General features: G+C 41.7%; 1 protein-coding gene and 1 pseudogene across 3 annotated transcripts in view; one reads left to right on the forward strand and one right to left on the reverse strand.

Annotated features, from left to right (window-relative positions):
• The window catches only part of USP48 (ubiquitin specific peptidase 48), a 93,102-nt gene that overhangs the window by 63,655 nt on the left and 14,267 nt on the right, over positions 1–15,180 (reverse strand). For all 3 annotated transcript variants that reach the window (XM_027608261.2, XM_027608270.2, XM_027608252.2), the window contains exon 2: positions 705–825. In XM_027608261.2, the coding sequence (XP_027464062.1) occupies positions 705–825 (121 nt within the window). The remainder of the gene's footprint in view (positions 1–704; positions 826–15,180) is intronic.
• Positions 14,122–14,336, forward strand: LOC113930786 (annotated as a pseudogene).

Raw genomic sequence — 15,180 nt, forward strand, 5'->3', positions numbered from 1 at the left:
TTAAAGCAGCGGGCTTCAGGCCAAATCCATTCTGAACCTCTGTACATAGGGTTTTCATTTGCTCTAGTCCTAAACTGTCCACATTGAGGAGAATGACAAAATATAACTTCCACAAGAGTTCCTTTCTATCTTATAGATTAGGGAGAAATGAAGCAGGGAGAATTGGCTGCAACTTCTTCCAAAGAATGAGGATTCCTGAACTTACAAAGAATCATTCTTCTTAATACACAAAATATCTATATAGTTGACTATTTTGTGAACGCCAGGCTTTTTGGTTAGAAAATCTTAATGTGTGTTTTTAAAAAAAGTGAAACTATTGGTTATACTTATAATATATAAAAATACAAGCCCAAGAAAGCATGGTAGTATCACTATGGGAGCTTGGTTCCTTGACTTACCGCTTGCTTTAAAGAGAAGTTTTTTAAAAACGAGTTCAAAATAAAACGAACAATATGAAAGCCAACAAAGAATCAGCATTTAAACTACAACTATCATCTAAAAGCTTGCTGGATTACATGGCCACCTGATTTAAAGCAATACCATTAAGAATTGTTCCAATTCAAGCAGTTTAAGTTCCACTGCTTATCTTCAAGCTGCAGGGGTTCCCCCAAATCAGTAATAGTTTCTGATCACAGATGCAAAACAAAACAACAAAAACCTAGAGGAATACCCCCATAGCGATCACTTAAAGTTGGTTGGCTTACCTTTTTCCTCCTCTCACAGTTGGGATCATCAATGTTATGGAAACTATTTTCATCTATTTCTCCTAACCAAATATGCTCACCAATACCAACCAAGCAATTCGGATTTCCTTTGCAGTTTCGTCTACAAAAAAATTATTGTTTGATTAAGAAATGCCATAGTTCCATAAGAAACATGCAGATTAAAACTATAATGATATACCATTACTTCATCTATTTCTCATCTATAAAATTAGGAGAACTGAGAAGATGTAACACCACGCTCAATTTAAGGCTGTGGGGAAACAGAACTCATTTACTACAGAGAGAATTCAAACTGGTAGTGGGACTTTCAGGGAGAGGACTTCTGCAATCTCTAACAAAACTACACATACAGGGGCGCCTGGGTGGCTCAGTTCTTAAGCGTCTGCCTTCGGCTCAGGTCATGATCCCAGAGTCCCAGGGTCGAGCCCCGCGTCCGGCTCCCTGCTCCGTGGGAAGCCTGCTTCTCCCTCTCCCACTCCCCCTGCTTGTGTTCCCTCTCTTGCTGTGTCTCTGTCAAATAAATAAATAAATCTTAAAAAAAAAAAAACTACACATACAGCTTCCTTGTCACCCACTAATTCATTTCTTTTTAACGAATATTTTTTAACATTTTATTACGTTAATCACCATACATCATTAGTTTTTGATGTAGTGTTCCATGACTCATTGTTTGCGTATATCACCCAGTGCTCCATTCTGTATGTGCCCTCTTTAATACCCACCACCAGGCGAACCCATCCACCAATTCATTTCTGATTATTCACTCTGAAGAGACATCTTTGAGAGTGCAGATATACCTGCACAAATAACACCTCGGGTGGTCATTACAGCACTGACTGTAACTGTGAAATACCGGAAGCCAAATGACCCAACAGGGGACATGGTACCTAGGCACAACGGAGTACTATGCAACTGTAACAGGAAAATCACAGGACAAACCTCCATGGATAGGTGTGGAGTCAGTTCCAGGATGTATCAGTAAGAAAGGAACACGCAGAACAGTATCTATAGTATGCTACTTCTTGTCTATACATGTATCTGCTCATTCGAACAGAAAGAAACCAACAGGCTAAGCCAGAGACCAATAAAAGTGGTTACCTTCAGAACACAAGTGGGTTTAGAGTAAAAACTGGAGGGGTATGTGACACTTTTTTGAATATACCGTTCCATACACTGCTGAACTGGGGGGCCTCTGTCAATGTGACACACACGCATACATACACACACACACAAACACACTCACGAGTAAGGATGGGAGGGGCCCTAAATCCAACACAAACACATTTCAATTAAATAACATATCCACAATGAAGGGAAGGGGGGTGAGGAACTAACCCAAGTAACCTGAACCCAGTCAGTAGCAAACTCATTTAGTAGTGTCCTCAGGCTAAAGATAAAAAGTACAAATACCAAATCTTAATGACTTCCTTTTCATAACAATTCTAAAAAAACTACTTTCCTTATATTCTATATTTAAACAAGTAAGGAAATATTAGGGATAAAGGAAACCAAGGTTTGGAAAGTTACAAATAAGAAAGGGAGGAAGAAGAAAATGAAGCCTGCAGTATTGCATCAGGAATAAAAGACAAAAGCCTAAACTTGTAGGCAGATTAGGGTTGCCAGATAAACCACAGAACAGCAGTTACTTGAATTTCAGGTAAATGATATATTTCCTTAAGATTTTATTTGCTTATTTTAGAGAGAGAATGAGAGAGAGAGCATGAGAGGGGGGAGGGTCAGAGGGAGAAGCAGACTCCCTGCTGAGCACGGAGCCTGATGCGGGACTCGATCTTGGGACTCCGGGATCATGACCTGAGCCGAAGGCAGTCACTTAACCAACTGAGCCACCCAGGCGCCCTAAATGATATATTTCTATTAAAAAAATGTTTGTTATAGGGCGCCTGGGTGGCTCAGTCAGTTAAGTGTCTGCCTTTAGCTCAGGTCATGATCCCAGAATCCAGGGATCGAGTCCCACATTGGGCTCCCTGCTCTGCGGGGAGTCTGCTTCTCCCTCTGCCTCTGACCCTCTCCCTGCTCCTTCTCTCTCTCTCTCATGAATAAATAAATAAAACCTTAAAAAAAATTGCTCAGGACGCCTGGGTGGCTCAGCCTGTTAAGTGGCTGCCTTTGGTTCAGGTCATGATCCTAAGGTTCTTGGATCAAGCCCCACATCCGGCTCCGTGCTTAGCAGGGAGCCTGCTTCTCTCTTTGCCTGCCACTCCTCCTGCTTGTGCTCACTCTCTCTCTGATTTAAAAAAAAAAAAAAAAAAAAGATTGCTATTAAAAAATATACATATTTGTTGTCTAAAATTTAAATTTAACTGGGCAGGCAAAGTAGATGGCCTTTTGTCAGCTGAGGGTCTATAAGCAATCACATGAGCACTCCTAGCAACCAGGTCTTGATTTCTAAGTATTCCCCCACTCAAAGAACCCAGGGCTCCTGGGAGAAATAGCTGGTTCCAAGGCTGGACAGAGTACAAGATGAACGTGGAACATCTTGCTATGCCCAAAAGTAAGAGTAATGTACTCAAAGAATGATGGGGGACATGTTAAAAGGACAGCTTGAGAGGGACTCCCTGTGGCAAAATCAGGAACAATGAGAAGGAAATTAATGATAGAATTATGATCTACTGAATAAATAGGAATCCATACTGAAATGGATGGATAAGGGATGGGAAATTCCTTCCTTATAGAAAAAAGTCAACTGTCAAAGTACAAGTAAGAAAATTAGAAAACCACCACTTGGCATCCATCAGATTAATACAAGAATCAAACAAGAATCATCAATGGATGCGAGTATAGGCAAGTTTGTAGAGTGGAGTATCGGGGAGTAATGAAACAACTACATAGTCTCAAAGTATCTTAGCATAGGGTGTTTATTAATTACTAAAGGAAAAATAGTAACTTTCAGTGGAGAAAGCTGGCCAACACCCCTTCACCAGAAGATCAAAGGTACAGTGGGGGGTCCCTGCTGGTATGACCTTCTGAGAGCACTGCATCACTTCTGTGACGTTCCTGCCAACGTAAACAGCCTCAATCTAATCATGAGGTGGCATCAGACAAACCCACCTTGATGAGCTTTCTACACTTCAAAAATGTCAATGTCATGAAATAAAGAAAGATTGAATGATCCTTTCAGATTAAAAAAGACTGAAGAGACAACTGGCTGCAGTACACGAGCTTGGATTTTTTGCTACAAAGGACATTATTAGATCTATACTTTCTGAATGTTTCAGAAGCTTAGCCACTAAAGCATTATGGATAGTAGTGAAAGACTGGAAACATCATCAATGTCCATCAATAATAAACTGACAAATAATATAACAAAACAATAGAAACCACTCTATAGTCAAGGGAAAAGATGATGGAAACTTTTTATGTTATGATATGTAACAACGTTATTAGTTGAAAACAGGAGGTACAAAAACAGTGTTTAAAAATGGGTGTGGTACACATGTCAATTTATTTATTTTTTTTTTAAGATTTTTTTTTTTTATTTATTTGAGAGAGAGAGAGTGAGAGATAGAGAGCACGAGAGGGAAGAGGGTCAGAGGGAGAAGCAGACTCCCCGCTGAGCAGGGAGCCCGATGCAGGACTCGATCCTGGGACTCCAGGATCATGACCTGAGCCGAAGGCAGTCGCTCAACCAACTGAGCCACCCAGGCGCCCACACATGTCAATTTAAATAGGAGGATATAGTATAAAATGGAAAACACCCTACCTCTAAGGAGGTTTAGCTCTGTACTTGCTAGCTACAGTTAAATTACCTAGCCAGCAGTTAATTTCAGAGAACATGTACAAACACAATGCCAGCATTCTAGGGCCCAATAATTTCCATTATTTATTACCCCATCATCACCTTTTATACTTTTAAGATTTGAACTTGGAATGCACTACATATTCCAAAGTAAAGAACTGTTCTTAGCGTTCTGCTTAAGCATCCTGTCTTCCTGATCTTAAAAAATAAATTAAAAAAAAAATCATTCTTTTTTTTTTAAAGATTTTATTTATTTATTTGACAGAGAGAGACACAGTGAGAGAGGGAACACAAGCAGGGGGAGAGGGAGAGGAAGAAACAGGCTTCCTATGGAGCAGGGAGCCCGATGCAGGGCTCGATGCGGGGCTCAATCCCAGGACGCCGGGATCATGACCTAAGCCAAAGGCAGATGCTCAATGACTGAGCCACCCAGGTGCCCTGTCAGACCTAATTCTTAAAAGTGGTTGTGTCTCTTCCTCTAAACTTTCTTACAAAGCTAGTTAACAAACATGGGGAAAACACTCAAATCCAGAGGAATGCTAAGTTAAAACAGTCATGAAAGATGTTTTCTCTTACCCAATCAGTAAAAAGTTCCCAATGATGAATTAAGTAAAGTGAGAGCCACCTGTGTAGTCACCGGCAACAGGAGGAATGACTAAACACACCCTTTTGGAGAAACGTGAAAATGTCTCAAAATATTAAATGACACCAACATTTTGCTTCAATAATTCTACTCCTGGGCATATATCCATAAAATACACAACACTGTGGCAATAAAGCAATGATGAATCCCAATGGGTACTTTTTCTAGAATTCTGTAACAGAAGAACACCAAAGTGGCTGAAGTGGAAGACAAGGGACTAATTCCAAAATGTTTGGTATGACATGCTAAGCAGCTGTGACAGGACCTGCTGTGATTTTAGGCCAGCAAAACACCTTGGCAGCAATCCTAGTGGAGGACATCCTAAACCAGTTTAGTAACAATGAGGATGCAGGAACGCTGAATTCAAGTTTATCAATGAGAGAAAATCAACAGGACTTGGGGACCCCTTAGATGGTGGGGGAAAGAAAGGAAGGGGGCGGCACCTGGGTGGCTCAGGCCATGATCCCAGAGCCTGGGATCCAGCCCCGCATCTGGCTCCCTGCTCAGCAGGGAGTCTGCTTCTGCCCTTCCGCCTGCTCATACTCTCTCTCTCTCTCAAATAAAATATTTTTAAAAAGGGGGTGGGGTGGAAGAAGGAGAGGTCTGCAATGATGCCCAAACTGTAAAGAATGAAAAACAATTTTCCACAAATCAAAAACTGTTTGGCTGGGGGCACCTGGGTGGCTCAGTCGTTAAGTGTCTGCCTTCAGCTCAGGTCATGATCCCAGGGTCCTGGGATCGAGCCCCGTATCGGGCTCCCTGCTCGGCAGGAGGCCTGCTTCTCCCTCTCCCACTCCCCCTGTTTGTGTTCCCTCTCTCACTGTGTCTCTGTCTGTCAAATAAATAAATAAATAATCTTTAAAAAAAAACCGTTTGGCTGGGGACTGGAAAAACAAGAGGCTAGGTATCTAGGGTACAAACCACTAAGTTCCTCTGGTACTAACCACAGGTAAGAGATGAAGTTTGAGCTGTTTTGACAAATCTCCAAGGATCTGTCATTTAAGAGTATCTTCCAACACAATGGACAAAAATTTATAGCCAGTGATTTCATAGTTGCTATGCAACTGAAAAAAATTATTTGAACGGGCAAGGGGGTGGAGCTCCCACCCAGAGTAGTCATTTAAAGAGTTATTCCTTTGCTTTTCCTCATAATCTTTAGTTTCTTGCTCTTAGGAACATCATTTCACACTCAGCCCAGGCATGCTAACTTTCTTTCCTGCTTTGAGTGAAGAAGATCTGACTCCACCGAAGCTTTGCCTAATGCATCACAAACTTTCTGAAAAACAATTTGATTACATATATAACAACGACTTACTGGTCTCCACATCCTTAGACCTAGAACCACCATTTTAAAGAATGTATCCTAAGCAAACATAGATGTCAACAAACACTTTCAGAGATAATCATCACTACTTAGAAACAAGCTACCTGCCCAATTGCAGGAAAATCGTCAGTGTTGCTTATAACAGAAAACTGTTTATAAACAAGCTACCTGCCCAACCACAGAGACAATGTTAAAGTGTAGTATAGTGACATGATGCAATACTATGCAGCCATTAAAATTCTTTTAAGGAATACCTTGAGACGTGTGACCTTGTTCAAGACAGAATTCTAAATAAACAGGATACAAAGTTATCCATTATGACTCTAATTTTGCTAAGGGGGAGGGAGTGATATTTTTATATTTTTTTCAAAAAGTTTTTTTTTGATATTATTTATTTATTTTAGAGAGAGAATGAGATAGAGAGAGAGCATGAGAGGGGAGAGGGTCAAAGGGAGAAGCAGACTCCCCGCCGAGCAGGGAGCCCGATGCGGGACCCGATCCCGGGACTCCAGGATCATGACCTGAGCTGAAGGCAGTCGCTTAACCAACTGAGCCACCCAGGCGCCCTCAAAAAGTTTTTGAAAAAAGAAATCACAAGGGAAATTAGAAAATACTCTGAAATTAATAAAATGTACCAAAAGTTGTGAGATGCAGCTAAATTAGTGGTTAGAGGGGAATTTATATCATTAAATGTTTAGATAGACAGATTGATCAATCAATATTTTAAAAAAACTAGCCTCTGGGGTCCTTGGCTGGCTCAGCTGGTATAGCATATGACTCTTGATTGCAGGTTGGTAGTCTGAGGCCCCTATGTGGGGTACAGTTTACTTAAAACAAAAAACAAAACAAACGGGTGCCTGGGTGGCTCAGTCGTTAAGCATCTGCCTTTGGCTCAGGCCATGATCCCAGGGTCCTGGGATCGTGCCCCGCATCAGGCTCCCTGCTCTGGGGGAAGCCTGCTTCTCCCTCTCCCACTCTCCCTGCTTGTGTTCCCTCTCTCGCTGTGTCTCTGTCAAATAAATAAATAAAATTTTTAAAACAAAACAAATAAAATTTTTAAAACAAAACGAAACAAAACAAACAAAAACCAGCCTCAAACCACATTTATCCCAGTTTTTAGTTATCACAAATTCCAGGAACACCAAGCCGGCAAATCAACAGATACTTTATATTTTTAATTCACAGTTAATTTGAATCCCCTTAGAAACTCATGTTTATGAAAACATTTGAGTAATACGTGTGGCAGTAAGACCATTCTGCTTCTCTAACCTCTCGTGAGAGCAGAAGTTAACGCAAACAAGGTGGAAGAGCCAGTGACCAGGACCAGTCTGGATGCTCAGAGAGCTGCTGCATGGAGGTTTCAAAACACCAACAATAAATGTCCACTAGATAGCTCACCACCTACAGGAGTAACAGTAAACACTATCATTTTATATAACCCAAACCTACCATCTCATAAAAGCAACCAGACTTCACAGGGTGACACATGCTGTCACAGAGATGCCCAGATAATTACAGGACTTGAGAATACTGAAATGAAAGACCAAGTCCTAGGCATCAAACTAGGGCTCACAGCCCAGGAGGTGACAGTTAAAGGAGAGCTTCAGAGACATAAATGAGGTGGTGGCATCAAGCACGGGACTCCGCAGCAGAGATCCCGCAGGAAGGGAGGCCGTGCTGTAAGGCGAAAGTCTCCAAGGGCGCTCAGGACGTCAGTCCGCCTGGGAGGGAAACTAAACAGCATTCCAGCAGAGAGCTCCTGGACATGACGGCTAGAGGAGCAAGCTGGGAGAAATCGATGCAGGCTCCCCTGCCATGCTCCAAGAGGGAAGGAAGTCTTCCTGCCACCGGCAGCTCAGCACAGCCCACGGCTGTGCCAAGAGAAAGGCGGGAAGGCCGAGGAGGCTGCAGAAGTCAGGGGCTCCATCAGCTCACACAACACCGCAAATACCATGAGAAGAGTTTGGACTTCATCCAGAAGCAACAAGGGGCCAGCATAAGGTTTTTAAAAGAAAAATAATTGCAGGGCACCTGGGTGGCTCAGTCAGTTGAGCATCTGCCTTCGGCTCGGGTAATGATCCCAGAGTCCTGGGATTGAGCTCCACATCAGGCTCCCTGCTCCACAGGAAGCCTGCTTCTCCCTCTCCTCCCCACTCATGCTCTCTCTTGCTATTTCTCTCTTGCTCTCAAATAAATAAATAAAATCTAAAGAAAAAAAAGAAAAATAATCAGATTTTCACTTTAGAAAGATCCTCTAATTATGTTTCTCAACCAAAGTGACTTGTAAGTTACATCACCTGAAGATCTCCCACGTTTTGCTTTGTCAATAAACACCGTTCCTGTAAAGCTCCTCCTGCTTCTTAATAAGACAAGTTTTAAGCCTCTAAGGTATTTTTCAAAGTGTAAGTCTTGACTTTTCTCGTGTATGTGTGAGACAGACAGACACCAGTAAGAGAAATTTAAAGGGGATGCTGTTATAGTAGAAAAGATAAGAAGTGAGGATTGGAAATCTAAGATGCTAGTTCAGGTAAGAAGTCAAATCAAAAGTACTTGTCACTGATCATTTTTTTGTGTGGTGAGGGGAAAAAAGAAATCAGGTTTTTATGAATGCAGTTGCATTTAAAATGTTTCTTTTAAAGGAAAAATGGAAATCACAAATAAGTGCTTTGAGAATACTCACATCCAGAATTTCATAAAATGTTCACTCATCTAACAACCTGATTTCATTTGAAATTCTTAACTCTGACCAAAAGGATCCAAGAGAAAATCAGCACGCAGCCAACAGGACAGACAAGGCATCAGGATCCTGGCTCACCATGTTTCGTAAAGTGCAGTTACCATTCTGAGGTGCGGTGACTGGCTCTATAGCAGCTTTTTCCTTTGAGAGGGTCTCAAGGTTAAATCTTTCACCAAAAGTTTCTCTCTTTCATCCTTCTAAGATGCAAGCTTGCTATGAAACATTTGGCAGTGGGGCACCTGGGTGGCTCAGTCGGTAAGTGTCTGCCTTCGGCTCAGGTCATGATCCCAGAGTCCTGGGATCGAGCCCCTCATTGGGCTCCCTGCTCGGCGGGAAGCCTGCTTCTCCCTCTCCCACTCACCCTGCTTGTGTTCCCTCTCTCGCTGTGTCTCTGTCAAATAAAATCTTAAATAAAAAAAAAAAACAGTCGGCAGTATTAAAATAAGCACTTTCGGGACACCTGGGTGGCTCAGTCAGTTAAGCATCTGCCTTTGGCTCAGGTCATGATCTCAGGGTCCTGGGATCAAGCCCCACATCAGGGAGCCTGCTTTTCCCTCTGCCTGCTGATGCCCCTGCTTGTGCTTGCTTTCTCTCTCTCTGATATTTTTTTAAAAAATAAATATAAATAAAATAAGCACTTTGATCCAAAATTTTCAATTTCTCAGAGTAGGTTGCAAAAAAAAATCCCCAAAGCAAATTAACTATTAAAACAATGTCAATAAATCTTCTTTTACAAAGCACAGCTCAGTGTCCAAGCAGAGTTCCAAAGGTCGCCAAAGGGCAGCCAACCAGACACCTAAATAGAACCCCTCCTCCATCATGATTTGAAATTAAGAATGGGGTGGGGAGAACCTCAAGGTACTAGGCTCCTTGTCAAAAAACACATACACAGGGGCACCTGAGTGGCTCAGTCGCGAAGCGTCTGCCTTCGGCTCAGGTCATGATCCCAGCGTCCTGGGATCGAGCCCCACATCAGGCTCCCTGCTCCATGGGAAGCCTGCCTCTCCCTCTCCCACTCCCGGTTCCCTATCTCGCTGTGTCTCTGTTAAATAAATAAAAAATCTTAAAAGAACAAAACAAAACAAAAAACACATACACACAAAACCAGGGATGCCTGAGTGGCTCAGTCTTTAAGCATCTGCCTTCGGCTCAGGTCATGATCCCAGAGTTCTGGGATCGAGCCCCGCACTGGGCTCCCTGCTCCACAGGAAGCCTGCTTCTCCCTCTTCCACTCCCCTTGCTTGTGTTCCCTCCCTCGCCATCTCTCTCTCTGTCAAATAAATACATAAATTCTTAAAAAAAAAAAAATCACAACACACTTCTGAAACTCCCATTACTCTCAGCTTTGGGATACACATGGTGCATCTTCATGGATTTTAAGTTTTATACAACAATTAGAAGAATTTTATTAAATCAAGCAGAGCATGGAATATAGCAAAAATTCAAAAATGAAACTCCTAAAAAGACAATCAGGAGGGAAATTAAGCCCTATCAGACACTGAATAATGAGGTGGCGTCCCCCAAATCAAAGCAGCAATAGAGGGCAGCTCACTGGCTCAGTAGGTAGAGCATCTGACTCTTGATCCCAAGGTCATGAGTTCAAGCTGAACACTGGGCGTGGAACCTACTTAAAAAAAGTATTTTCTGAAAACCCAAAACAGCATTAATAGAATAAAAAGCTCAGAAACAGACCCAAATACATACGGTAATTTAGTATTCAATAAAGGCATTCACATCAGTGTAAGTAAAGACACCACAGACTTTTTTTTTTTAAAGATTTTATTTATTTATTTGACAGAGAGAGACACAGCGAGAGAGGGAACACAAGCAGGGGGAGTGGGAGAGGGAGAAGCAGGCTTCCCACAAAGCAGGGAGCCCGACGCGGGGCTCGATCCCAGGACTCCGGGATCATGACCTGAGCCGAAGGCAGATGCTTCACGACTGAGCCACCCAGGCGCCCCGACACCATAGACTTCTAATAAATGGTGGTTGGGACAACCAGGAAGCTATCTGGAAGATCGAATTGGACTCACACTTCACATTATACTTCAGTACACATTCTAAATGAAATGTAAATGTTTACTGAAATCATAACACAGAAAACATCAACAATTCTCTTTATGATCTTCGTATGAGAAAGACCTTTCTAGGAGTCAAAATTCAGAAGCCATAAAAGAAAAAGTTACATTAATCAATCTCATAACTTTCTGCATAGCAAATTGGTAAGCAAAGCCAAAAAAGAAACGTTTTGCAACTCATGTCTCACACACACAAACACACACACACACACACACACACACACACAAATCTCACAAAGAATTCCTACAAACTGATAACGAAACTAAAAATATAAAAATGGAGAAATGACATAACAGGAAGTTCAAAAAGATACAAATGGCCCTAAAGCTCCATCTCTGCTGTAAGAGGAACACAAAATAAAAGTAGACAGAAACACCTTGTATGGTAACCACCAGAGCAGTTTACCTACTATTCCTCTCTCCTTCTAGATACTTTCTGGATCTTGGGTGGGACTGAGAAATAAGCTCTGGGCAATGACTTGTGAGCAGAAATGATGCATGTAATTCTAAGGCATGCATTTAACTGCTGGCACTGAAACCATCCAGAGGAACTGACAGTGTTTCTCAAACGGTGGCTATTACCAAGTGGCAGATATCCAAGTGACTAGGAGGAGTCCCCTCACCTCCACTCAACCTACCCCCAGTTTGTAATCCACACATAGCTTGGGCAAGATATAAGCATTTGTTGTTTTAAATCACTGAGACTGGGGAGTTATTTATTCCCACGCATAACCTAGCCCATCCCATATATATCTTGCCTCGTCTATCAGTCTGGCAAAGTTTGACAAGGCCATGGGGAAACAGGCATTTTCTCATACAGTGCTACTGAGGCTAAAAAAAGGAATGACCTCTATGGAGAACAATTTCCAGCATCTATTGAAATTACTAATGCATTTATTTACCCTTCACATCCTGCAGTCCCACAGGGGTATTTATTCTACAGATTTACCTGCACACATGCAAAACAATTTAAAATCAAAGTTATATATTGAAACATTGTTATTAACAGCAAAAGACTGAAAAGAAGCCCAGTGTCTATTTATTTATTTATTTAGATTTTATTTATTTATTTGACACAGAGAGAGAGCAAGAAAGAGAGAGGGAGAGAGCACAAGCAGGGGGAGCGGCAGGCAGAGGGAGAAGCAGACTTGCTGCATGAGCAGGGAGCCCAATGTGGGGCTCAATCCCAGGACCCTGGGATCATGACCTGAGCTAAAGGCAGCGGTTTAACCAACTGAGCCACCCAGGCGCCCCCCCCCCGTGTCTATTTATAGAGAACTGGCTGAATAAACTATGGAAAATCCATACATTAGTATACAATGTAACTATTTGTAAGAATGAGGACCCAAAGGGCGCCTGGGTGGCTCAGTCCTTAAGCGTCTGCCTTCGGCTCAGGTCATGATCCCAGGGTCCTGGGATGGAGCCCCGTATCAGGCTCCCTGCTAGGCAGGAGCCCTGCTTCTCCCTCTGCTTGTGTTCCCTCTCTCACTATATCTCTCTCAAATAAATAAAATCTTAAAAAAAAAAAACTGGGGACCCAAGAGAGATGGATGCAAACATCCAGACTGTACGTGGAAGTTTATAGGCAATTTTTACTTAAACAGTTAAAAGCTGTAAATGATCCAAATGTCCATTAATAAACTAAACACATTAGGATTAACTCATATCATAGACTACTACTCAGGCCACCTCCCTCAAAAAACTACTGATACATGCAACATGGGTGATTCTCAAAAATACCATGTTAAGCAAAAGAATCCAGACACAGAAAAGTAATGGAGCTGAGGAGTCCATCAATACAAAGTTCAAGAACAGACACAACTAATCTATGTAGAAAGAAATCAGAATAGTGATTACCAAAGGGAAATGGGAACTAGGTAGAAGAGAATATGAAGGAACTTTCTGGGATGATGGAAATGTTCTATTGATTAGGGTGGTGATTACGTATCAAAATTTAGTGAACTCCCAGGGCGCCTGGGTGGCTCAGATGGTTAAGCGTCTGCCTTTGGCTCAGGTCATGATCCTGGGATCAAGCCCCACATCAGACTCCTGGCTCAGTGGGGAGCCTGCTTCTCCCTCTCCCTCTGCCTCTCCCCCTGCTCACGTGCTCTCTGTATCTCTGTCTCAAATGAATAAATAAAATCTTAAAAAAAACTTAGTGAACTCCCTTCACAAAAGTTAACTCAAAATGGATCACAGACCTAAATATAAAACAACACAAAACAATAAAACTCCTCAAAGATAACTTAGGAGAAAAATCTACATGACCTTGGGTTTGGTGATGACTTCTTAGATACATCACCACTACATGATCCATGAAAATAAGAACTGATAAGCTGGACTTCATTAAAATTAAAATTTCTGCAATTAAAGACACTGTCAAGAGAATATAAAGACAAGCCTCAGACTTGGAGAATAATGTGCAAAAGACACCTGATAAAGGACTGTTATTCAAAATATACAAAAGAACTCTTAAAAATAAAAACAACCTGATTTCAAAAACTGGGCCAAAGACCTTAAAAGGCACAGCACCAAAGACATAAGCATATGAAAAGATGCTCCCTGTCATATGTCAGCAGGGAAATGCACATTAAAACACCAATGCAATACCACCACACACTTACTACAATGGCCAAAATCCGTAACTCTGATAATACCAAATGCTGGTGAGGATGTAATCAACAGGAACTCTCATCGCTCGTAGAAATGCAAAATGATAGAGCCACTTCGCAAGACTGGTGTTTTGTTCAGTTTTACAAAATTAAACATACTCTTGGCTGCCCCACCGTCTGGCTCCCCGGACCCACGACCCTACTGATGCACACACGGATGAAGCTGCCCCACTCCTGGGAACACCATGTCTGGTTCCTCCAGCGTCATCACTATGAAGAAAGTGGTTCAAAAGCTCCGGTTGGAAGCCTTCCAACCGGGCTCAACCGCATGAAGGTTTCCCAGGCAGCTGCAGATTTGAAACAATTCTGTCTGCAGAATGCCCAACACAACACCCTACTACCTGGTCTATCTTCAAGTACGAATCCCTTCAGACCCCAGAATGTCTGTTGCTTTTTGTAATAAAACAAATCTTTGGATGGTTTTCTAAACCACTTTTCACGAACCAGTGAATATTCAAAGGAGAACTAAATTTGAAGTCTGTACAAAAGCTTATCCCTAGTGGCGCCTGGGTGGCTCACTCGGTTAAGGGTCTGCCTTTGGAAGAAGTCATGATCCCAGGGCTCTGGGAGGCTCCCTACTCAGCAGGGAACCTGCTTCTCCCTCTCTTTCTGCCTCTCCCCCTGCTTGTGCTCTCTCACCCTCGCTCTCTCTCAAATAATATTTTTAAAAAATTATTTTAAAAAGCTAATCCTTATAACACATGCCATATATACAAATTTCTACTTTTGTCAGTTCTTAACCTCTATGTCTCTCAATTTTCATAAATTTCTACTTCACAAGGGTAATTATTTTATATACACGGCAGCATCATACAATAAAATATTTTGTGTAAAAAAATATTAAACATACTCTTATGCCATACAATACAACAATCATGCTCATTGTGCTCCTAGGTATGTATCTAAAGGGGTGGAAAAAACGTCCACACAAAAGCCTGCATGCAAATATTTACAAAGCAGCTCCACACTTAATTGCCAAAACTCTGAAGTAACTAAGAAATCCTTAAGTAGGTGATAAATAGGTGATACAGGGTAAGTAGGTGATAAGGAACAAATAAACTACAATACAGCCAATGAAATATTATACAGCACTAAAAAGAAATGAACTATCAAGTCATGAAAAAAAAAGCTTAACTGCGTACTACTAATTCAAAGAAACCAGTATGAAATGACTATGTACTATTTCTAACTATATTACATTTTGGAAAAAGCAAAACTAGGGAGAGTGTAAAAAGTATACTTGG

This window comes from Zalophus californianus, chromosome 4, assembly GCF_009762305.2.
Source record: "Zalophus californianus isolate mZalCal1 chromosome 4, mZalCal1.pri.v2, whole genome shotgun sequence".
NCBI classification, from domain to species: domain Eukaryota; kingdom Metazoa; phylum Chordata; class Mammalia; order Carnivora; family Otariidae; genus Zalophus; species Zalophus californianus.